Here is a 26,094-nt window from a genome sequence, read left to right as displayed (position 1 = left end):
ACATACAAGGGAAACCCAATAAGACTATGTGTAGATTTCTCAGCAGAAACCATGGAAGCTAGAAGACACTGGGATGATATATTTAAATTACTAAAAGAGAAAAACTGCCAACCAAGACTTCTATATCCAGCAAAATTGTCCTTCAAAAATGAAGGAGAAATTAAAACATTTATAGACAAAAAGTCACTGAGAGAATTTGTGACCAAGAGACCAGCTCTGCAAGAAATACTAAAGGGAGCACTAGAGTCAGATACGAAAAGACAGAAGAGAGAGGTATGGAGTAAAGTGTAGAAAGTGGGAAAATCAGATATGATATATATAATACAAAAGCCAAAATGGTAGAGGAAAATATTATCCAAAAGTAATAACACTAAAAGTTAATGGACTGAATTTCCCAATCAAAAGACATAGACTGGCAGAATGGATTACGACCCAGCAATACCACTGCTAGGTATCTACTCAAAGGACTTAAGGGCAAAGACACAGACGGACATTTGCACACCAGTGTTTATAGCAGCATTATCTACAATTGCAAAGAGACGGAAACAGCCAAAATGTCCATCAACAGACGAGTGGCTAAACAAACTGTGGCGTATACCTACGATGGAATATTATGCAGCTTTAAGACAGACTAAACTTATGAAGCATGTAATAACATGGATGGACCTAGAGAACATTATGCTGAGTGAGTCTAGCCAAAAACTAAAGGACAAATACTGTATGGTCCCACTGATGTGAACCGACATTCGAGAATCAGCTTGGAATATATCATTGGTAACAGAGACCAGCAGGAGTTAGAAACAGGGTAAGATAATGGGTAATTGGAGCTGATGGGATACAGACTGTGCAACAGGACTAGATACAAAAACTCAAAAATGGACAGCACAATAATACCTAAGTGTAATGTAACTATGTTGGAACACTGAATGAAGCTGCACCTGAAATATAGTTTTTTGTTTGTTTGTTTGTTTGTATCTTTTGTTTTTGTTTTTTTTTCTTTTTCCTTTTTATATATATATATATTTATTAGTATTATTATTTTAATTCTCTTCTCTATATTAACATTCTATATCTTTTTCTGCTGTTTTGCTAGTTCTTTTCCTAAATCGATTCAAATATACTAAGAAATGATGATCATACATCTATGTGATGATACTAAGAATTACTGAGTGCATTTGTAGAATGGAATGATTTCTAAATGTTGTGTTAATTTCTTTTCTTTTTTTTTGATTAATAAAAAAAATTAAAAAAAATAAAAAAATAAAAAAAAAGAATGACTAGCTAGAGGTATCTAAGGGGGCTATCTTAAAACAAGCTTCTCTGGATTTGGATTTTACTAAATTAATCATGCATAGCTGCAGCTGTTTGTTCTGGTGTTTCAAGGTAGATATATTATCTTTCAGAGTTGCAACTTTGCAGGCATTGAGGGAAATACCGTTTTCAGTATTTTATGTTGCTCAATGCAAGAAGAATTTTATCTAATTTTAATACCATTTCTTCCCATTTTGTTTCACCTACTAAAACAAAAACAATACTTGGCCTTTCCAGGGCCTGCATGTCTTTATGAGGAGTAGGGTGAAGTGTTGGGGCTGCAGCCCTGGCTGGATCGACTGCGGACCATGAGTTAAGTGTAGATTCTGGACGGCATCTGCTTCAGCCGGAGCCTATACTGCCAGGCAGCAGCACTGAATCTTAAATGGGAAGATTCCTATTATGCTGGAAACTTCTGGGAAGATATTCTGAATTTTTTTTTACTTTTTCAATACAAGCTCTTAAAATTTGCTCTGTGAAGAGGCCAGCATTATCAGAAAGCATATTAAAATTTCGTGCACAATTCTTAGCAGAATTCTGCAAACACTTTAGGAATTCAGTAACTTCTTCATTCACATGTTTTTCATATTCAAGTACTGCAGTCATTTTTATTTATTCCAACAACTTTGGAATTTGCAGTAATTTTTACATACATAACCAACATGCCTACATAATTTCTCTGTTCTCTCTGTGAGAAATGAGAATAGAGAACTCTTGGTTTTGAAAGAAGAACCATTTCAAATGTGGTTTTAACTTTTTCCTTTGCTTGACCTGCTGAACTAACTGCAAGCTCGTTTTTCACAGTACTTGCCCGAGGCATTCAAATTTTCTCCTATATGTCTGTTACATAAAATACATAGTTCTTGGAGCCATGGAATAATCTTTATAATTTTCTTGAGAGAAAAATGTCTTAAGGCCTTTTTCTTGAAACATCTCAGTTCAGTCTTAGTTCACCCATGACCATCTTGGGGCTGCTTTCTGGTTTCTGCTTCATTCTAGCTCACAATGCTGCTGCCTGGCAGTATAGGCTCCAGCTGAAGCAGATTCCCTCCAGAATCTACACTTACCTCATGGTCCGCAGTCGATCCAGCCAGGGCTGCAGCCCCAACACTTCACCCTACTCCTCATAAAGACATGTAGGCCCTGGAAAGGCCAAGTATTGTTTTTGTTTTAGTAGGTGATTAGGTTGACTGTACTTAGCTGGAATTTATAAATTGAATTTGGGGCTCCCCCTCTCAGTTTCTCTCCTTTTGGGGCTTACCTCCCCTCCCCCTGCACTCCATTACCTTCTGACTTCCCAGTGACTCTAATTGTCTGATATTCTGTGCTCTGGTTTTTTAAGTCAGAAAAATTGAGGGTTTTCTGTTAGAGTTTTAACCAGTCCTTACAGTGCAGAATGGGACTCACTTTAGGATAAAAGCTCTATAGAGTGGAAACTCATCCAATGTCACTCCCTTCTTCCAAGTCTCAATTCCCCTGCACTATCTGCCCTTGATCACTCTCGCGTATCTCTAAATATTCTCTAGCATCTTTAAGTAATTGCGTTTTGTCCATAGTTTATAGTAATTTCCAGAAAAGCACCTGACTTACTCTTAATGAATTTAGAAAATTCTAAATAGCCTCCTGCTTCCAAGCAATCCTCTGTTCCTTTAGATGCCTGTAGATGGCCATAGTCTGCATGGCTTTCTGTGTTTCAGAAACCAAAAGGATGATTGTCATATGAATTTCAAGACTGTGTTGAAGCTACATAAGAATATCTAGCTCCTCAGGAAGCAAATTTTGTTTATAAGTTATTTAGCTTGCAAGATCTATTTTTGCTTGTGCTCCAAAAAAAGGATGAAAATCAGAAGACAATTTCCAGTTTATGTTTTATCAAAAGTGGAATATCAAGCTTGTTATGGAGTTGGAGCTCTGACTGAAAGTAAACTTTGTCACTTATGGACTGAAAGTTCACTACATTCCAGCTTCTCATTTTATGTTGGGCATATTGATGCATTTACTTCAAAGCTATTTCTACTTGAGGAAATTAGCTCAGAAGAATGAAAAGAAAACCTTTCAGCTGTCAAGATTTCAAGTTTATTTAACATCCTCCAACACATCCTGAAGCAATTAAAGTAGTTTGTAGGACGGTTCCTACTTGTCTCATGCAGTAGAAGATTCTTCCTGTTGATCTACAAGAGCTCTGATGGAAAAAAGTCAGTAGGACAGCATATAATTTGTACAAAACACACTATATTACTCCTGGTGTACCTTCCAGTCTTTCAATTCCCTGGGTCCCTTTAGATCCCAGTTTCTTATTACCATACCAGATCCATCATGGAAGAATACCTTGTTCTTTCTCACCTAAATCACTGTACTACAACACCATAAAAGGTTGGTGGAACAAGAATGTCTAACCACAGCTGCAGGAATCCATTTTCCATAGAAACCAAAAGCAGATGTTTGCCTGCTCTGCAAGTTGAAAATAAAGGAGTGGCTCAAAAAAAGAAAAATAACCTAAGGACCATACCATGGAAAATGAATTTTAGTAAAACCACTTCCAATAATATTTAATTTAGAAAAGTTTGAGGGGAAGTATGCCTAAAAGATTAGTATGCAAGAAAAAATTTTTTCTTTTAGTGTCTTCCTAAGTTTTTAGAGTACCTTAGAAAAAGTATATTGGCCATGTGAAAAAATATCTGAATTCTAGTGGAATGTTTTGCTCTTAATCCTTGATGTTTGAAGAGAATTTAGATATATTTTAACACTATCATGGCAGGGAAATATATGAAGAAGGAGAGAATATTTCTAAAAATCATAACTACAAAACCATTCTGCTTTTTTCAAAATATTTACCACTATATATTAAGTTAATAATTTGAGTTGTATTTCTGTTGACACTGACTCAAAATAGTTAAATTTTAGCACTGTCAGAGATAATTTTGAGCAACGTAAGCCATGCTTCTTGCCCATTGGGAGAATTTTTATTTTCTACTTTAAAATAAGGATTATTACTGGTTAATAAAGTTAGTAACTTAAAAAACTTGGTGAAATTACATTGCAGAAGTCAAAAATAAAAATAAAAAGGAAAAGAACCCTACATCTGAAAGGTCACAATTTACATTTTCTTTTTGAACAGCCATGAGTTTGTTTAAAAAGAAAAACTAACACAAACTATTTTGGTGGGTAACAGGTTTGGTAACAAATGCCTCCACCTCATGTCACAAATCCCAGCTGAGTGTTGAAACACTAGCAGTGAAAGTGAAGAGAGGAGTTATGTTTTTCAGAAAAATCTCACCATTCCAACTGAAAAAGTCAACTTGTGGTAAAGCATAAGCAATTTTTTCTCATCTATATTGATTTAAATTAACTAGAATCATATTTTAAAGAGATGAATTTGAAAATAGCATGATCAGCTGAGGGTACTGAAGCCAATCTGGGCTAAAGAAGGGACAGAGGTGTTTAATTTTGCATCACCATTATTTAATATTTCTGCACTAAAATGTTCAGAAATATGTGTGTTATCTGTAAAATACAGGCTTTCCAGTCCAAGGCAGTACTTGCTTTGTTTAGGGAATGATATTTATGAATTTACATTAATATAGGAAATCAGGTTGAAAAAAATTCTCAACTGTTTAAATAACTGCTATAATAACAATAATAAATAATAGTTGAGAATTTTAACCCAAGTTTTGCTTTGTTTTTGTCAGTTATAAGATATTTAAAATTATTTAATAAGTAATTATTAGTAAAGTTGTTTTATGTATTTTAATATAAAAAAACAATACTCTTCAGATGAATATAACAAAATCCAGAGTTTCTACAGCATGTCCTCACAATATTCAGATTATATTCCAAACTACTTCACATATGAAGAAATGGGCAATATGTGTCATTCTCAGGAGAAAACACAATCAATGAAGACCAATTCTGAGATTATTCAGAGGTTGGATTTAGTAGATAAGAAGTTGAAAGCATTTGCTTGAGTACATAAAACATGCTTAAAAGAAGGAAAAGAGGAATTTCAGAAGAGAAAGAAAACTGTTTAAAAAACTAAATGGAAGTTTTAAGAACTGAAAAAGGCAATATCTAAAATAAAATTCACTGGACGAGCTTAACAGCAGAGTGGATATGGCTGAAGAAAGAGTCAGTAAAAATGAGAAAAAATCAACAGCAATTATACGGCCTGAAAGACAGGGAGAAAAAAGATTTGGGGTGGGGAGTGGGAAGAACAGATCTCAGGGACTTGTGAGACAATATCAGAGGGTCTAATATTTGTGGTACTGGAGTTCCAGAAAGAGAAGTGAGAGAGAACGGGACAACAATGTTTTTGAATAGTGGCCAAAATTCTTCAAATTTGATAGAAAATATAAATGCATAGACTTCAGCAGCTCATCAAATCCCAAGAAGCATAAAAAGAAACCACACTGAGGCATATCATAATCAAACTTCTGAAAACCAAAGACAAAGAAAAAATTTTGAAAGCAGACAAATAAAAACAATACAAAATATATTTGGGAACAATGATTCAAACACTCAGTATCCTTTATCAGAACCAATAAGAATTAGTGGAACAATAATACATGAAGATAGACATAAAGGGGAAAATTCCTTAATCATAGCTGGGGATTTTAACAACCCCTCTTTCAATAATTGCAGGGACAACTAAGTTAAAGGAAATCAGGAGGAACACAGACTATCTGAACAACACTATCACCAACTTACTTGGTCAATAAAACCTACTTGACATTTATAGAATACTACGCTCAACAATGGCAGAATACACGCTGTTTATAAAGACATATGTTTATCAACATAGATTATATTCTGGCCAATAAAACCAGTCTCAATAAATTTAAAAGAATTAAAATCATGCAGAACATGTTTTCTGAGCACAATGGAATTTAATAAGAAATGAATAGCAATAAGATATCTGAAAAAAATCCCAAATATTTGGAAATTTAACAATATATTCCTAAATAATCCATGGATCACAAAGAAAATCACATGGGAAAATAGGAAATATTTCAAACAGAATGATAATGAAAATACAACAAATCAAATCTGTGGGAGAGAAAAAAGAGAAAGAACACAATTTATCAAGAGGGGATTTCATTACAGACTGCAATCATTAAAAGAATTAATAGGGGAATATTTTTAACAACATTATGCCAATACATTAGACAACTTAGGGGAAACACACACTTCTTAAAAATACCGATAAGTACTTTTAGACTGGAGTTACTGTCTAGGTCTAATGTGGTAGACTGAACAATTACTCAGACAAATTGAAAGGAAGACAAAAAAAAAAGTGTTCTCAGAAGAATGCATGAGCCAAAGAAAGGAACTCAATGGGGAAATGCTCTGTTTTTCAAAATTTGACAAACCTAAGGTGATAATTCTTCTCATTCCAGGGCTATAAACAGGACTGCCCTAGTTCAAATCTTTCTTTATAACTAAAATGGACTGTGAAAGACTGAAGGTAAAGCAAATGTAACAAAAATAGCAGAATAAATTAGTTCTATTTACAGTCATCTGAGGCTGCCTGGTGATACAGTAAAATGTAGGATCATCGCAAAGTGAAGCTATTAGATAGATTCAGGGTGCACATATGAATAAATGTCTATAAGTATTCTGAAAAACTTGTCTGTGTGCAGTTACTTATTTTATAGGTATATTATACCTAGTATTTTTTCCCATTTCCTGGAATACTTGTGCCTTTGCTCATTTTGGGAATAGAAAAATTCTTTATTTTACATAAATTTTTTTTTCCTGTTTTGAAACTACTTCTGGCAAACATAGGAATTATATCTGGAGTACCATGGCCCCCTCAATGGCAGAAGTTCTATGGAAATGTAATCACTTCCTAGGATTTAGAAGAAGCATTATACATGCATGGCTGGAACTTACTACAGTCAAAGATGCAGTACCATTTTTCCTTCTTTTATAGAAATCCCTTTAAGAATGTAATCTCTTTCTAAGATTCAAAAGCAGCATTATACATGAATGACTGGAACCTACCACAGTCAAAATTGTAGTACCATTTCTCCTTCTTTTATAGAAGTCTTTTAATAATGTAATTTCTTTCTAGGATTCAGAAGAAGCATTATACATGCATGGCTGGAACATATTACAGTTAAAAGTGCGGTACCATTTTTCCTTCTTTTATAGAAATGCTTTTAAGAGTATATGCCATTCATCATTATATCCTGAAACTGCCTGGCACATAAGAGCTGTGTGATAAATATTCAATGAATATATAGTCATATAGGTATAATAGCTATAACTTAGCCTCCCAGCTGGAGGCATAATAGTCTAATTTATGTTGGGGAATCAGAGAAACCTTGATTTTAATCATTTGCTCAAACAATTCCTATTTTCAGAGTGAAAAAAAAATACCCGCCTGTTGAAAGTGAGGATAATTTTGAAAGATGATACATTAGATGTTTCAAAAATATGGAAAGATTATAAGTTTATTGACCCAAACCAAGGCAAATGACAACATGTCCAATATTAATGTTTAAGTTTAAAGGTACTCCCCAGGATAACTTACCTGTTCAAACTCCTCCATGTCTACTTCTCCATCGCCATTCAAGTCAAACATCTTGAAGGCAATTTCAAAATTTCTCTGAGGAGCTGCAAGTAGAAAGAAGGGAGGAAGGAAAAGAGGGAGGGAAGGAGGAAGGGAGGAAGGAAAGGAGAGAGGAGAAAAATATTTAGAATGCATTGGCAAAAAGCAAAAAAAGATTCTTACAAAAATTTAAAGGAAACAGATGGTTAAACACTATAATATCAAAGTTACAAAACCTTTTAGCAGTATTCTTTAAAACCAACAGAGAATTTAATTGTGGCCAGTATAGATAGCACTTGTCTATTTCTTTCTTAAGCACCCCAGGTTTGCTTTTTTAAGACAACCTCTTAGCTATGTAATATTAATACTGTTGCCTTGTTGCTTCAATATTATATTATTTATCTGGACAAGAAATTCTTTCTGAGGTGAGCTGTATTGTTGGAAAATAAGAAAATGGAAAACCTAAGTCTCTGTCTTGTCTTAAAAAAAGCTAGCTTTCTACTTTCTTCTTTCTAGTTTCTCCAATGTAAGCACAATCAGGAGTTCTCTGGACATCATTTTGCCAATAGATTATTATATCATACTAGTTTATTCATGACCACTATAGTTCTGCGGTAAGTTAGAAAAGCATAGTGCTAACTAATTATAGAATGCTTCCAAAGCTCTCTCCTAGCCTATTTCAGCCATGTCAGTTAGGTTCACGAATTACTAAGCAAAGTACACTTAAATGTCAAAATTAAGCTGACATTTAAAAATGAATGGAAAAATGCAAAGCTTGACAATCCAGTATATTTTCTTTCCTTTTGGTGAATGCTGAAAGCTCTTCAGGACTTCTTCAATGCTCTTAGATCAATTAAAATATAACTAATGTGGTACAATGGGATAAACTTAGCAGCCCCTTCCTTACTATGCTGAATGTTTCTGGTAAAGTCAACTACATCATTATCGCCTTCCTTTCTTTGGTACTTCAAATTTATATAGTTCTCAAATATAAATCAAAATAAAATATACTATATATCCTAATACCACTGAATTAAATTTTCAGTTAGTGCAATTCTTACCAAAAAATTACAGATTATATGTAGGTAAAAGAATGAAAATGGGCTTTGTGTGCGTGGCATAATTAAAGAGTCCACACTGCCATCTTGTTCATGCGTGTTCAATAGCAACATCTTCTGGGCTTTCCTTTCATTTTCTGCTGGCTAAGCAGCTAGGCTGTAAATCCTGGCTTTTAGGTGTCTGGGTGAATCATATGCCTGTCTGTTCCAATGTCTACCACCTTTGATACTGGCTTTCAATGGGTTTGCTTATATTTAGGCCATAGCTACAATTGTTGGGAAGGGATACAACTAGGATTAGATTTTTGTATAGTCGTCATTCTAAAATTTTTCCTATTTGAATGCTATCTTTTACTGAGAAGTTATTATATGCTAAGCAAGTAAGCTAGATAATTTAGAATTATATATTAACTGATTTTGTACTCATTCCTAAAGGTTTTTGTTTCTTTATTTTTTGAATAGAAGAGGAAATTGGGATTCAAAGCAGTTAAATGTCTAGTTCACACAGCTGATATGTGGCAGAACTGGGAAGTGAACCTAGGTCTCCAGAGCCCTCCAGATTTTTACTATGCTACACGGCCCAATGTGAGTAATGAGGTACTTTTAATAACAAAAATATACTCTTTATTCTGATATGTTTTAACCTAGAAATAACAACAAAACACGACTCACTGGTTGTGTCATTCCTGTAAAAGCTGAGAGTCCCAAGTTGCTCATTTGAGCAACAAAGAAGGTTCTCTGGGGGTGACTCTTAGGCCTAGTTTTAAGTAGGCTTAGCCTATCCCTTGCAGGAATAAGTTTCATAGGAGTGAACCCCAAGATGAGGGCTCGGCCTGTTGATGTGGTTGTCCCCGCTAATTGGAAGAATATCTGAAATTCTCCAAATGGGGAAACTGAATATTTCTCCCCTTCTTCCCATTCCCCCAAGGAGACTTTGCAAAAACTTCTTTATTCAGTGTCCAAATCACTTTGGTATTTATTAGGGCATCACACTAATCTGGACAAATCAACAAAATCTCATGCCCTATTCAAGATTCCATGTACTTATAGTGTTCAACTAAACTGACCATACAAGATAAATTAGGAAATGCACTCAAAGTACAAACTGTGCACCAAATAAACAGCTTTCCTTTTAGTATCACACATAAGTCGAATTTTTAAAATATCGATGATATCATCCTTTACCCAGTCTTCTGATATACCTTGGTCTTACCTAGATCAGCTTCATTCATATCTCTACTCGATGTCTGATCACTTTTTCAACTTTTTAAACAGTTCTTGTATGGGGTACTGCTGACTTTCACAGCTTCAGAGCTCTAACTCTGAGTCTCAGGTGTCACATAAATACCACAAGTCTCTGGGAAAGACCATGTTATATACAACAACTCAGTATTTCAGAATTTAGAATTAACAGTTACACCTCCTGAACATGTGACTGTTGTAAGAGCTTACAATCTAGGATCCTTTACAATATGCCCCAACCTGATATCCCATGCTCTTGACTTGACTTCACCAAATTTTTATATTACAGTTAGTCAATATGATGAGACATGATCATATTTATCTTTCTGTTCCTGACATTTCATTCAACATACAGCTCTTAAGGTTCATTCACCTAGTTGCATGCCTCACAACCTCATTCCTTCTTGCTGCTGCTCAGTAGTCCATTGTATATATATACCATAGTTCCCTCTCTTTACATGGTCATTGTACCTTTAGGCCACCTCCATTCACTGTGGATCACAGACACTGCTGCCAGAAACACCAGTGTGCAAATGTCAATTCCTGTCCCCACACTCAGCTCCTCCAGGTACATACTGAGTAACCAGGTTTCAGGATTATATGGCAAACCCACCCCTAGCCTCCTGTGGAACCACCACACTGCAAGGGATACTTGTACTTCTCATTTCCCTACCAACAGTGAATAGGAACATCTCTTTCTCTGCATTTTCTGTAGCACTCGTTTCTCTCTGTTCATTTTTAAATGGTTTTATCACACATCATACAATCCAGCCTAAGTGCATAGACATGCCTTTGCCACCATATACTATCTGAAGACATTTCCTTTTCTTTCACAAAGAATCCACATCCCTTTTCTAATCCCCCTGCCTATTGACATGTAGTTACATTCAGTGGAAGCATATTACAATGTTACTGTTGACTACAGACCCTAGCATATATTGATCGTACTTTTTCCTATATACCATCTATTTTCAACACCCTGCAATACTGACATTCATTTGTTCTTCCTCATGCAAAAACATTTTTAAATTTGTACATTTAATCATCATCATTGTGCACTCTAGGCATTCCTAAATTATACCATCTCAGTCTTAGTGTCCTTTATCTTTCCTTCTGGTTTCAGATCTTATATTCTTCCTGTCCTGTGAGTTTCTTGAAGGCGCATGTCTAGAACATTTAAATGACTGAAAGAATTACTCATGGAAATCATGTTTAATATTTCCTTCTATAACTACGACTGAATTCATTTTACCAAACAAAACATACCCTGTACTTCTTGAGGTTTCTATACCTTCTTCTAATCTGGCTTAGTTACTTTCAAGTAGAATATTTGTTTTATGTGGAGCTATTCAGAGTGTCTACAAAATTATATGTACTGACATTCTAGAGCCTGAACTCCTATATTCTGGTCACTGATGAGGCAAGTCAGGGTGGCAGCCTTGTACATTCTCATTTAGGCCTTGGCAGGTCCTTCCAAAAGCAGCTCTTTCAACTTATTCAATCTTATCTGTTGATCATGTCAGAAGATGTCAAACAAACGAGCATGCCAACAAACAGAAAATCAGCTTGCTTTAAGGGAAACACTGGAATATGCTGCCAGGTAATTCTCTTGAAAACTTCCCTGTCTCCTCTTAAATGGAGGCTTCAGTGTAATTTCTGAATCTTTTTGTTCTAGAAAGTTTTACGGCATCCTTAGAGATAGACAACTTACTCCTCTGAGTTTATACTAACTCAAAACCTATTTCCATTCAAAGCACAAATCCATCTGAAAGAATTCTTTTGAATTCTAGGCTACTTATAGAGTGAACAGTGAGGCTTTTCCCCTAGCTGAAAATAGCATCATTTACCTTTTATGTAATGATTCCAAAAATGATCTTAACATATGTTGGAACTGATTAAACAACCATGAGATTCTAAACAAAGATACATTAATATATATATTTTACATAGATTTCCATGGCAATCTTTTGTACTAGGAAATGAAGCTACATTTAGTCTGTTCTGGTTAAGAATCCATTTTTCTAATATTCTAACATTAATAATACAAACAATTACAACACTAGACTGTTTTCCGAGGCATGGCAGACTTTTCTACTTTGCTTTAGTGGTTACAGAAAGGTATCTTTTCTAGGTGTAATAAGTAAATCAATCAAACAGCAACAATACTAGCTGTCTTGAGACTTTCATGGGGTATTTCACATTTTATTCTTTAAGAGAAAATGCACAAGATGAGGGCTCTATTTTTGGCTCTTCCAACAGTATAATGAGTCATTTGCTGTATTTTATAGTAGTAGTATTTTCTAGTAGTATTGATGAATGAATGAAAAAAAAATGAACACTGGATTCTAAACAATTTTCTTATTTCTGTTGGCTTTGTTCTCCTGTTAAAGAATTTCTATCTGTATCATTCTTGTTTGAAAACGATGCTGTAGGACAAATGAGGAAATTATGATATAATATCAGAGAACTCTTAAAAGGACTTTAGAATATGATCTTCTCTTCCATGATGAACCTCCTACTGAATTTGAAGGATGACCACAGAACTCTGTTTGATTATTTCTAATGAGAGGAAGATCACCACTTTTGAAGCCTAATATATTTTTGGCCATATTAATTGAGATTTTTTCTCACGCAGAGCCAAAATTCTATTTCTATGTAACTCCCATAAACTGTCCCGGTTTTATTTTCTAGAGAAATGGAAATACACCTGCTTCTTCACATATATGATGTCTCTCTTAAGTTTTCTCAGAACTTACTTCTAAAACTTCAACATAAAATCAATAGCCATCCTATGGGGTCCTCACCTTTAGATGGTCAATGCCTATCCTAAGTATAGGCAATTTTGGACATGATTTATTTTCTAGACATAAGAAGACTACTTTTTTTTTTTTTTTAAATTAGAGAAGTTTAAGGTTTAGAGAAAAATCATGCATTTCCATATACCCTCCTCTCTATTATTAACACCTCACATTAGTATGGTACATTTCTTATAATTCATGAAGGAACAGACTAATGGAATAGCATTATTCCTATATGAGGGCCTAGTGCCTTGTTTTCTATAACATTATTCTTGGGGGAAGGGGAGGAAAAACCTACAGACTACACGTCAAAAAATGCCCCTCCGTTAATTCTTCTGAATGTTTTAAGGTATGGTGGTTAGGAAAAAAACTGTCCTTCACATAGAAGGGAAAAAAATTTCCCTGGTTCTAGACAATGTAGTTGAAGTACATTTTCTTGGGAGGATTTTACTTCAGAGAAGGGAGTTACACAAGGTGAAAATATATTAAGAATTATTTTAAACACACATAAAAACAGCAGACTGAATTACTTTTCATTTACCTAGCTGTCTTATTGAAGTCTGACTTCATTTCTATTAGTAACTATTTTACAGATACCGTTTGAAAGTCTATTTTTCCTTTTTAGCATTTTCCAATAGTTTTACAATAAATGCCATGATAATAAACAGGCTAATATTTGGCTGCAAAATATTTGAAAAACAAAAAGTCTTAAGGAATGATAAAAGATAATCACAAGTCAGGAAATATTTCATTTTATAAATCTATATATTTTATATTTAGTTTTTATATGCAGATAACTGCAAAGCAAAGGTGAATTAACAGTAGCTCAGTGACTATTGTACTTTGGGCTGCAAATCAGAAGTCCTATCTTCAGGCATGGCCTCATCTTTGTTTTATAGAACTGTCTATTGGCTAAAATACTCACCATTGGTGTTTGGCACCTAAAGTCAACACTAATGATGAGAATAACTTTGGCACTCACCCCTGAAGTCAGGTAAATACCTATTCCTGAAATGCAAGCTCAGGAGCGGCAAATGGGAAAAATTCAATTGGTTATAGAAGTATTAAGAAATAAACTTAAAAATTAAGATTATTTCTGTTGGCTGCATTAGAATTCCAATGAAAAACACTTTAATTACTTTAAAAATTTTTTAAAAATTAGAGCAGTTGAAGGTTTACAGAAACATTATGTAAGAGGTACAATGTTCCCATATATTTTTTTACTATAAAGTAAGTTTTAGTTTCTTGCCATTTAGTGATTCAGTATGTGCATGTCAGGGTAAATGAGACTGCTTCCTAAATAAGTTTCTGTGGCTGTGCAGCTGTATACTCTCATTAACTCTACTTAGAGGGTCCAAACTGCATAATGATCAGCATTCTGCCATTTAAAATAGTTCTTTATCTAGTATTCTATATGATAGGCAATCTGAAATGATAAAATGCTAAGAAACTGTTATCACTAACTTTTGGAATATGGTATCTAGAAAATTTCTTTAGTGGGTAAATAAGACATTGAGATAATCCGTATTAAAATTCATGAAGTGAAAATGCATTCATCTAGTTATTCTCAGTCTTGTTCCTGTAACATAGCAGAATAGAAAAAAGTTCCCCTGGGGAAATGCAGAATTTCAAGGATAAAGAAAAAAATCCTTCTGCCATTCATACAGGAAAAAAATTATCACAAAGAAAATATTAAGTTGTATCAATATTGCCTGCAACATCTGAATACCACAGAGCAAGTTCTCTTGAGTCTTAAGAGGAACAATTGTAATTGTTCCATACAAAATGAAGTAACTGCCTACAACAGTAGCAAGAAATACTATCAGACATGTAAGAACTTTGAAACTGCATAAGCAACATACCCTTCCTAATAAAATTCTACAAGAAACAGTGAAATTACTGAGCAAGAGTTGGTACTTGGCCTGCTGGCTGGCTACCTGTTTGTGTAAATGAAGTTTTACTGGAACAGATGAATTGTCTATGGCTGTTTTGGGGGTATAAAGGCAGAGTCGAGTAGTTGTGACAGAGACTTTAAGGCTTGTAAGCCTAAAATATTTATCTGTCCCTTTAAGAAAAATGTGCCAACCCCTGATGGAGGAAGTTCTTCAGGCAACAGCACAAAAATCAGTCAAAATAAAGGCAGAGAAAATGAGGTAAACTAAGAAATGGCAGTAAAAAGGCCTAAGCTTAAATAATCATTATTAATACCATAATAATGGCAGTAGACATAATTTATCAGAATTATTTTAACTTCCCAACCACCTCTGACACTGGTATTATTAATATAACATAACATCCCAAAACAGCAGGACATCATTCTTCTCAAGTGCTCATGGAACATTCTCCAGGATAGACCATATACATACTGGGATACAAAAGGTCTTAATTTTAAAAGGACTGAAATTACACAAAGTATCTTCTCTGATCATAATGGCATTGAAGCTGGAAATCAATAAAAACTAAAGAATCAGAAATTTCACAAATATATGGAGGTCAAACAATACACTCTTAAGCAATCAGTTGACAAAAGAAGGAACTGCAATGGAAGTCTGTAAATATTTCTAGACAAATGAAAGCAAGAACATAACATATCAAAACTTTTGGGATGCAGTGAATGCAATGATGAGAGGGAAATGTCTGCATTAAAAAGGAATAAAGAGCTAAAACCAATGACCTAACCAAACAACTGGAGAAATTAGAGAAAGAACAGCCAACTAACCCAAAGCAAGCATGAGGAAAGAAATAAAAAGGATAATAGTGGAAATAAATGAAATGGAGAATAAAGAAACAGAGAATCAAGAAAATCAATAAACCCTTAGCTAGACTGACAAAGACAAAAAGAGAGAAGATGCAAATAAAATCAGAAATGAGAGAAGTAAAAAAGATCATGAGGATACTATGAACAACTGTATGCTAATAAACTAGACAACTTAGATGAAATGGACAACTTCCTAGAACCACACAAACAATCTACACTGACTAGAGAAGAAACAGAAGACCTTGACAAATTAATCACAAGTACAGAGTTTGAATCAGTCATCAAAAAGCTCTCAAAAAGGAAAAGCCCAGGACTGGATGGGTTTATGTGTGAATTTTACCAAATATTCCAAGAAGAATTAATACCTTTCCTGCTCAGACTCTTTCAAACAATTGAAGAGGAGGAGGGAACGCTATCTTACGTATTCTATAAAGCCAATATTACCATAACACCAAAGCCTGTTAAAAATATTACAAGAAGAGAAAATTACAGACGAATCTCTCTAATGAATATAGACACAAAAATCCTCAACAAAATACTTGCAAGTAGAATCCATACATCATGACCAAGTGGGTTTTATTTCAGGCATACAAGAGTGGTTCAACACAAGTAAACCAATTAATGTAATATACTACATTAACAAATCAAAAGGGAAAAAACATTTTAAAAAAAACCACCAAACAAAAGGGAAAAACTCACATGATCATTTTGATTGACACAGAAAAGGCATTTGACAAAATCCACCATCCTTTCTTGATAAAAGCTCTTTGAAAGACAGAAATAGAAGGATATTTCCTCAATATGATAAAGAGTATACAGGAAAAATTTTCAGTTAACATCATATTTCACAGTGAGAGAGGAAACTTTTCCCCCTTTAAAGACTGGGAAGAAGATATAGATGCCCACGACCACTACTATTATTCAGCATTGTGCTAGACGTTCTAGCTAGAGTAATTAGGGAAGAAAAAGAAATAGAAGGCATCCAAGTTGGAAAGGAAGAAGAAAAACTTTCACTATTTGCAAAAGGCATGATCCTATATTTAGAAAAACCTGAAAAAAAACATGACAAAGTAACTTAGCTAATAAACAAGTTCAACAAGTAGCAGGATATAAGATGAGCATGTAAAAATCAGTGGTGTTTCTATACATTAGCAATGAGCTATCTGAGGAAAAAATCCAGAAAAAAATCCCATTTACAATGGCAACTAAATTAATCAAATATCTAGTAATAAACTTAACCAAGGATGTAAAGGACTTGTCACAGAAAATTATAAACATTGCTAATAGAAACAAAGAAAACTTAAATAAATGGAAGAACATTCTGTGTCCATGGATTAGGAAGCTAAATGTTGTTAAGATGTCAATTCTACCCAAATTGATCTACAGATTCAATGCCATAAAAATTCCAATAGCTTACTTTGAAGAAATGGAAAAGCTAATTATTAAATTTATTTGTAAAGGTAAGGAATCTCGAATAGCCAAAAACATCTTGAAAAAGAAGAATGAAGTGGAAACAATCACATTTCCTGACTTTGAAGCATATTATAAAGCCACAGTGGTCAAAACAGTATGGTACCAGTATAAAGATAGAATACTGCTCAATGGAATTGAAGTAAGTTTAGAAATGCACCCTCAGATCTATGGTCAATTGATTTTTTTTTAATTAATTAATGGAAAAAAAGAAATTAACCCAACATTTAGAAATCATACCATTCTATATATGCAATCAGTAATTCTTAACATCATCACATAGATGCATGATCATCGTTTCTTAGTACCTTTCCATTGGTTTAGAAGAACTAGCAACACAACCGAAAAAGATATAGAATGTTAATATAGAGAAAAAAATAAAAGTAATAATAGTAAAAACAGAACAAAACAAAACAAAACAAAACAAAACAGAAACCTATAGCTCGGATGCAGCTTCATTCAGTGTTTTAACATGATTACTTTACAATTAGGTATTATTGTGCTGTCCATTTTTGAGTTTTTGTATCTAGTCCTGTTGCACAGTCTGTATCCCAACAGCTCCAATTACCCATTATCTTACCCTGTTTCTAACTCCTGCTGGACTCTGTTACCAATGACATATTCCAAGTTTATTCTCGAATGTCGATTCACATCATTGGGACCATACAGTATTTGTCTTTTAGTTTTTGGCTAGACTCACTCAGCATAATGTTCTCTAGGTCCATCCATGTTATTACATGCTTCATAAGTTTATCCTGTCTTAAAGCTGCATAATATTCCATCGTATGTATATACCACAGTTTGTTTAGCCACTCGTCTGTTGATGGACATTTTGGCTGTTTCCATCTCTTTGCAATTGTAAATAACGCTGCTATAAACATTGGTGTGCAAATGTCCGTTTGAGTTTTTGCCCTCAATTCCTTTGAGTAGATTCCCAGCAATGGTATTGCTGGGTCGTATGGCAATTCTATATTCAGTTTTCTGAGGAACCGCCAAACTGCCTTCCAAAGTGGTTGCACCATTTGACATTCCCACCAACAGTGGATAAGTGTGCCTCTTTCTCCGCATCCTCTCCAGCACTTGTCATTTTCTGTTTTGTTGATAATGGCCATTCTGGTGGGTGTGAGATGATATCTCATTGTGGTTTTGATTTGCATTTCTCTAATGGCCAGGGACATTGAGCATCTCTTCATGTGCCTTTTGGCCATTTGCATTTCCACTTCTGAGAGGTGTCTATTCAAGTCTTTTTCCCATTTTGTAATTGGGTTGGCTGTCTTTTTGTTGTTGAGTTGAACAATCTCTTTATAAATTCTGGATACTAGACCTTTATCTGATATGTCATTTCCAAATATTGTCTCCCATTGTGTAGGCTGTCTTTCTACTTTCTTGATGAAGTTCTTCTATGCACAAAAGTGTTTAATTTTGAGGAGTTCCCATTTATTTATTTCCTTCTTCAGTGCTCTTGCTTTAGGTTTAAGGTCCATAAAACCGCCTCCAATTGTAAGATTCATAAGATATCTCCCTACATTTTCCTCTAACTGCTTTATGGTCTCAGACCTAATGTTTAGATCTTTGATCCATTTTGAGTTAACTTTTGTGTAGGGTGTGAGATATGGGTCTTCTTTCATTCTTTCGCATATGGATATCCAGTTCTCTAGGCACCATTTATTGAAGAGACTGTTCTGTCCCAGGTGAGTTGGCTTGACTGCCTTATCAAAGATCAAATGTCCGTAGATGAGAGGGTCTATATCTGAGCACTCTATTCGATTCCATTGGTCAATATATCTATCTTTATGCCAATACCATGCTGTTTTGACCACTGTGGCTTGATAATATGCCTTAAAGTCAGGCAGTGCAAGACCTCCAGCTTCGTTTTTTTCCCTCAAGATGTTTTTAGCAATTCGGGGCACCCTGCCCTTCCAGATAAATTTGCTTATTGGTTTTTCTATTTCTGAAAAATAAGTTGTTGGGATTTTGATTGGTATTGCATTGAATCTGTAAATCAATTTAGCTAGGATTGACATCTTAACTATATTTAGTCTTCCAATCCATGAACACGGTATGCCCTTCCATCTATTTAGGTTTTCTGTGATTCTTTTAGCAGTTTTTTTGTAGTTTTCTTTATATAGGTTTTTTGTCTCTTTAGTTAAATTTATTCCTAGGTATTTTATTCTTTTAGTTGCAATTGTAAATGGGATTCATTTCTTGATTTCCCCCTCCACTTGTTCATTGCTAGTGTATAGAAATGCTACAGATTTTTGAATGTTGATCTTGTAACCTGCTACTTTGCTGTACTCATTTATTAGCTCTAGTAGTTTTGTTGTGGATTTTTCCGGGTTTTCGACGTATAGTATCACATCGTCTGCAAACAGTGATAGTTTTACTTCTTCCTTTCCAATTTTGATGCCTTGTATTTCTTTTTCTTGTCTAATTGCTCTGGCTAGAACCTCCAACACAATGTTGAATAATAGTGGTGATAGTGGACATCCTTGTCTTGTTCCTGATCTTAGGGGGAAAGTTTTCAATTTTTCCCCATTGAGGATGATATTAGCTGTGGGTTTTTCATATATTCCCTCTATCATTTTAAGGAAGTTCCCTTGTATTCCTATCTTTTGAAGTGTTTTCAATAGGAAAGGATGCTGAATCTTGTCAAATGCCTTCTCTGCATCAATTGAGATGATCATGTGATTTTTCTGCTTTGATTTGTTGATATGGTGTATTACATTAATTGATTTTCTTATGTTGAACCATCCTTGCATACCTGGGATGAATCCTACTTGGTCGTGATGTATAATTCTTTTAATGTGTTGTAGATACGATTTGCTAGAATTTTATTGAGGATTTTTTCATCTATATTCATTAGAGAGATTGGCCTGTAGTTTTCTTTTTTTGTAATATCTTTGCCTGGTTTTGGTATGAGGGTGATGTTGGCTTCATAGAATGAATTAGGTAGTCTTCCCTCCGCTTCGATTTTTTTGAAGAGTTTGAGGAGAGTTGGTACTAATTCTTTCTGGAATGTTTGATAGAATTCACATGTGAAGCGTCTGGTCCTAGACTTTTCTTTTTAGGAAGCTTTTAAATGACTAATTCAATTTCTTTACTTGTGATTGGTTTTTTGAGGTCATCTATGTCTTCTTGAGTCAAAGTTGGTTGTTCATATCTTTCCAGGAACCCGTCCATTTCCTCTAAATTGTTGTATTTATTAGCGTAAAGTTGTTCATAGTATCCTGTTATTACCTCCTTTATTTCTGTGAGGTCAGTAGTTATGTCTCCTCTTCCATTTCTGATCTTATTTATTTGCATCCTCTCTCTTCTTCTTTTTGTCAGTCTTGCTAAGGGCCCATCAATCTTATTGTTTTTCTCACAGAACCAACTTCTGGCCTTATTGATTTTCTCTATTGTTTTCATGTTTTCAATTTCATTTATTTCTCCTCTAATCTTTGTTATTTCTTTCCTTTTGCTTGCTTTGGGATTAGTTTGCTGTTCTTTCTCCACTTCTTCCAAGTGGGCAGTTAATTCCTGCATTTTTGCCTTTTCTTCTTTTCTGATATAGGCATTTAGGGCAATAAATTTCCCTCTTAGCACTGCCTTTGCTGCATCCCATAAGTTTTGAAATGTTGTGTTTTCATTTTCATTCGCCTCGAGGTATTTGCTAATTTCTCTAGCAATTTCTTCTTTGACCCAGTCGTTGTTTAAGAGTGTGTTGTTGAGCCTCCAGGTATTTGTGAATTTTCTGGCACTCCGCCTATTATTGATTTGCAACTTCATTCCTTTATGATCCGAGAAAGTGTTGTGTATGATTTCAATCTTTTTAAATTTGTTAAGACTTGCTTTGTGACCCAGCATATGGTCTATCTTTGAGAATGATCCATGAGCACTTGAGAAAAAGGTGTATCCTGCTGATGTGGGATGTAATGTCCTATAAAAGTCTGTTAAGTCTAGCTCATTTATAGTAATATTCAGATTCTCTATTTCTTTATTGATCCTCTGTCTAGATGTTCTGTCCATTGATGAGAGTGGTGAATTGAAGTCTCCAACTATTATGGTATATGAGTCTATTTCCCTTTTCAGTGTTTGCAGTGTATTCCTCACATATTTTGGGGCATTCTGGTTCGGTGCGTAAGTATTTATGATTGTTATGTCTTCTTGTTTAATTGTTCCTTTTATTAGTAGATAGTGTCCTTCTTTGTCCCTTTTAACTGTTTTACATTTGAAGTCTAATTTGTTGGATATTAGTATAGCCACTCTTGCTCTTTTCTGATTGTTATTTGCATGAAATATCTTTTCCCAACCTTTCACTTTCAACCTAACTTTATCTTTGGGTCTAAGATGTGTTTCCTGTAGACAGTATATAGAAGGATCCTGTTTTTTAATCCATTCTGCCAATCTATGTGTTTTGATTGGGGAATTCAGTCCATTAACATTTAGTGTTATTACTGATTGGATAATATTTTCCTCTAACATTTTGCCTTTTGTATTATATATATCATATCTGATTTTCCTTCTTTCTACATTCTTCTCCATACCTCTCTCTTCTGTCTTTTTGTATCTGACTCTAGTGCTCCCTTTAGTATTTCTTGCAGAGCTGGTCTCTTGGTCACAAATTCTCTCAGTGACTTTTTGTCTGTAAATGTTTTAATTTCTCCCTCATTTTTGAAGGATAATTTTGCTGGATATAGGAGTCTTGGTTGGCAGTTTTTCTCTTTTACTAATTTAAATATATCATCCCACTGTCTTTTAGCTTCCATGGTTTCTGCTGAGAAATCTACACATAGTCTTATTGGGTTTCCCTTGTATGTGATGGATTGTTGTTCTCTTGCTGCTTTCAAGATCCTCTCTTTCTCTTTGACCTCTGACATTCTAACTAGTAAGTGTCTTGGAGAACGCCTATTTGGGTCTAATCTCTTTGGGGTGCACTGCACTTCTTGGATCTGTAATTTTAGGTCTTTCATAAGAGTTGGGAAGTTTTCAGTGATAATTTCTTCCATTAGTTTTTCTCCTCCTTTTCCCTTCTCTTCTCCTTCTGGAACACCCACAACACGTGTATTTGTGCGGTTCATATTGTCCTTGAGTTCCCTGATACCCTGTTCAAATTTTTCCATTCTTTTCCCGATAGTTTCTGTTTCTTTTTGGAATTCAGATGTTCCATCCTCCAAATCACTAATTCTATCTTCTGTCTCTTTAAATCTATCATTGTAGGTATCCATTGTTTTTTCCATCTTTTCTACTTTATCCTTCACTTCCATAAGTTCTGTGATTTGTTTTTTCAGTTTTTCTATTTCTTCTTTTTGTTCAGCCCATGTCTTCTTCATGTCCTCCCTCAATTTCTCGATTTCCTTTTTGAAGAGGTTTTCCATTTCTGTTCGTATATTCAGCATTAGTTGTCTCAACTCTTGTATCTCATTTGAACTATTGGTTTGTTCCTTTGACTGGGCCATATTCTCAATCTTCTGAGCGTGGACCGTTATCTTCTGCTGCTGGCGTCTGGGCATTTAGTCAGATTTCCCTGGGTGTCGGACCCAACAAGGTTGTAAGATTTTTCTGTGAAATCTCTGGGTTCTGATTTTCTTATCCTGTCCAGTAGGTGGCGCTCATAGCACACGTTTGTCTCACGTGTTTGGAAGGGATCCCCCCGGTCACCGTTCTCCGCGGCCTGGGGATTTCCGATCCAATTCTCTCCGTTGGTTCGGGGGGCCGCGCATGGTGGGGGCGTCAGCCGCCGCGGCTTGAGGGGATCCTGTGGTTCTTTTATTAATTTGCCTATTGGTGTTTGGTTGGACCCAGTCCCTGCCACGGTCGGAAATTCCCTCCTCTCCCCACAGGGGTGTCGGTCGCCGGCCGCAGCGGGCCCGGGGAATTCACTACTGGACCAGGAAGCCGCCTGCGGGGGAGGGGCGTCGGTCGCAGGCCGCCGCGGCCTGGGGAATTCGCCATCGGACCAGAAAGCCGTCCGCAGGGGAGGGCCACCACGGCTTGGGTAGACCTCTGATCCGAGACTCGTAGCCGGACCAGGAAGCCGCCCTCAAAAGAGGGGTGTCGGCCGCCGCGGCTTGGGAAACTTGCCTCTCCGAGACTCTCAGCCGGCCTGGGAAGGAGGGAGGGAGGAGCTCCGGCCGCCACAGGTGCCGCTGCTCGGGGGGTCGCGCGCCGCTCGGGGATCTCACCGCAGCCGAGTCTCGCAGTCAGACTAGCCAGTCCAGACTGGGGTACGCTGTGTGTCCATTCCCTGCCGTGGCTCCGGGAGCTGTTCTGCACTGTTTCTGTTCACCTAGTAGTTGCCTTGGAGGAGGAACTAAGACGCATGTACCTTACTAAGCCGCCATCTTGGCCCTACCTCCTCTCTCAATTGATTTTTGACAAGACTCCCAAGTCCACTCAATGGGACAAAGCAGTCTCTTCAATTAATGGTGTTGGGAGAACTGGATACACACACACACACACACACACACACACACAAAGAAAGAAAAAAAAAAAGAGAGAGAGGACCCCTGTCTCATACCCTATATAAAAGTTAAGTCAAAATGGATCAAAGGGGAGTCAGGTAGCAATTTGGAGGCTGGATCTGAAGCCGTGCAATAGTGAAAGAGCCCAGAGTGAAGAAACAGTAACTCTTGCTTGCAGAGCTTGTCTCTGTCGCAAGGTGCAACATGGCAGTGGCTCAGTGCTACCAGTCAGAGAATGACTGGGAGGTGGAAGTACAGTTTTGCTTTCTCTCATTTCCTGCTCCTTATCTTTATTAGTGGAGCACAAACCCCATTCCTGTGGCTTTGTTTTTTGGAAAGCACTGAACACTTTCTTTGAATCTTGTGTGGCTAAGAGTGCCTTGGAAAGCCATTCTCAGAACCCCTCTGAGCTCGAGATTGTGTTGACCTGATCAATGAAGATACAACTGAATCCATTCATTCTAAGATCAGATCATCTGAAAATATTCACCAAGAAGATGGCAGTATGTTCTCTTTAATCACCTGGATTACTGATGGATTGGATCTAAACAACCTGCAAGAGAAGGCTAAAGGGGTGTGTTCTTATTTAACTTTGTACAGCCCATATGTGATAATTCTACAGGAAGGTATTCCTCCATACTATAGCTACTTAAAGAAGAGAGCAAGAAGTTATGAGATTATTACAGGTCATGAAGAAGGATATTTCATAGCTATAGTGTTGAAAAACTTATATGTGATATTAAAAAGTCAAGAGATTATTCCTTTTCCAAGGATCAAAATGATGAGAAACCTTCTGTGTGTGCATGTTTGTCAGGAAATGAACTTTGCCTTATGACTTCACATTCAGAGAGCACCAGAGGGTATGCTAAGGAATTAATCAATTAGTTAAAAGTGGATTTAAAGAAAATACAAGAGACTCGAGTTAGCTACAGTTATATTTGCAGGAGATAAAAATTTAAGGGATCAAGAATGACCAAATGTGGTGGTTTACCCAACATTTTAGATGTATGGGAATTTCTGGGAAAACCCGAGCATTGCCAGTATATACGGGATATACAAATGAACTCTTATCTTGGAATACCTGCCACTTTAAGCTTTGTTTTGATCAAGTATTTTCAGAGCAGCAGCAGAACGGAGCCACATTATTCCCCTAAGTTTGGATCTACTTGGGTTAGAAAAACTGGATGGTGGCAAGTTTCCTAATGATCATTGGGGTCTTCTATGAAACTTAGATACAACATTGTGACTTGCTTTTCTTTTTTTTTTAATTAATTTATTTTTTATTTATGATATATAACCACATACAAACATAAACAATCTTATCATATGATCATTCCGTTCTTGTTATATAATCAATAACTCACACTATCATCACATAGTTGTATATTCATCATCATGATCATTTCTTAGAACATCTGCATCAATTCAGAAAAAGAAATAAAAAAAAAAACGGAAAAAAATTCATACATACCATATCCGTTACCCCTCCCCTTCACCAATCACCAGCATTTCAATCTACTAAATTTATTTTAACATTTGTTCCCCCATTATTTATTTTTAATCCATATGTTTTATTTGTCCATCAATAAGGTAGACAAAAGGAGCATTAGACACATAGTTCTCACAACCACACAGTCACACTGCGACAGCCATATCATCATACAATTATCTTCAAGAAACATGGCCACCGGAGCACAGCTCACATTTTCAGGCAGTTCTCCATTACACATTCACTAAACAGGTGATATCTATTTAATGCGTAAGAATAACCTCCAGGATAACCTCTGGACTCTGTTTGGAATCTCTCAGCCACTGACACTTTATTTTGTCACATTTCACTCTTCCCCCTTTTGGTCAAGAAGGTTTTCTCAATCCCTTGATGCTGAGTTCCAGCTCATTCTAGGATTTCTTTCCCACGTTGCTAGGAAGGTCTGACCTGCTTTTCAAATATGAGTTTTGAAAGTATTATATAGTTTTGTTCTGGATTTTAGCAAATATAATTTTACCTGTCTGGAAGGTATGTTTAATAAGGAGGAATTAATATAGTGGATCATTGGAAAAGAAGAAAATCCTATTGTGACTTTTATTTCATGGCTTGGTTCTCAGATTTCAGACTAAATATTAATGTTTACTTAAATTAAAGCATGCCTATGTTCAGAATATGAGGTTTCTTAATGAAAGGCACAAAGCCTATTAGAGCTTTCAATAGACGTCATAGGTCAGCTATGGGGCCAATATCATCTTGTTCAATTAGGTACTAGAATTGTTAATATTTTAAATAAATCCTCAAAAAGAAAATTACTTCTTAATGTCATAAGAGGTTACTGAGTCCTCGGAACTGGATCTTTTAATTATTTTTTGGTAAATTCTGATTATCTTAAACAAAAAAGTTACGTGGAAGACAACTATCCTACATCAGACTTCTTTTGTCAGTTAACAATATATAAAGAAAGTTAATGATTTA

The 26,094-nt window shown here is 35.6% G+C and overlaps 1 protein-coding gene and 2 pseudogenes across 5 annotated transcripts in view; 1 reads left to right on the top strand and 2 right to left on the bottom strand.

The window, feature by feature from the left end:
* The window catches only part of MICU1 (mitochondrial calcium uptake 1), a 284,544-nt gene that overhangs the window by 116,766 nt on the left and 141,684 nt on the right, over positions 1–26,094 (bottom strand). For all 5 annotated transcript variants that reach the window (XM_077124976.1, XM_077124978.1, XM_077124977.1 and 2 more), the window contains one exon: positions 7,844–7,926. In XM_077124976.1, the coding sequence (XP_076981091.1) occupies positions 7,844–7,926 (83 nt within the window). The remainder of the gene's footprint in view (positions 1–7,843; positions 7,927–26,094) is intronic.
* Positions 1,665–2,305, bottom strand: LOC143654518 (little elongation complex subunit 2 pseudogene; annotated as a pseudogene).
* LOC143654517 (tyrosyl-DNA phosphodiesterase 2 pseudogene) lies at positions 11,752–24,855 on the top strand (annotated as a pseudogene).

Source organism: Tamandua tetradactyla, chromosome 13 (genome assembly GCF_023851605.1).
Source record: "Tamandua tetradactyla isolate mTamTet1 chromosome 13, mTamTet1.pri, whole genome shotgun sequence".
Lineage (NCBI taxonomy): Eukaryota > Metazoa > Chordata > Mammalia > Pilosa > Myrmecophagidae > Tamandua > Tamandua tetradactyla.
This window is presented reverse-complemented; position numbering and strand designations above follow the sequence as displayed.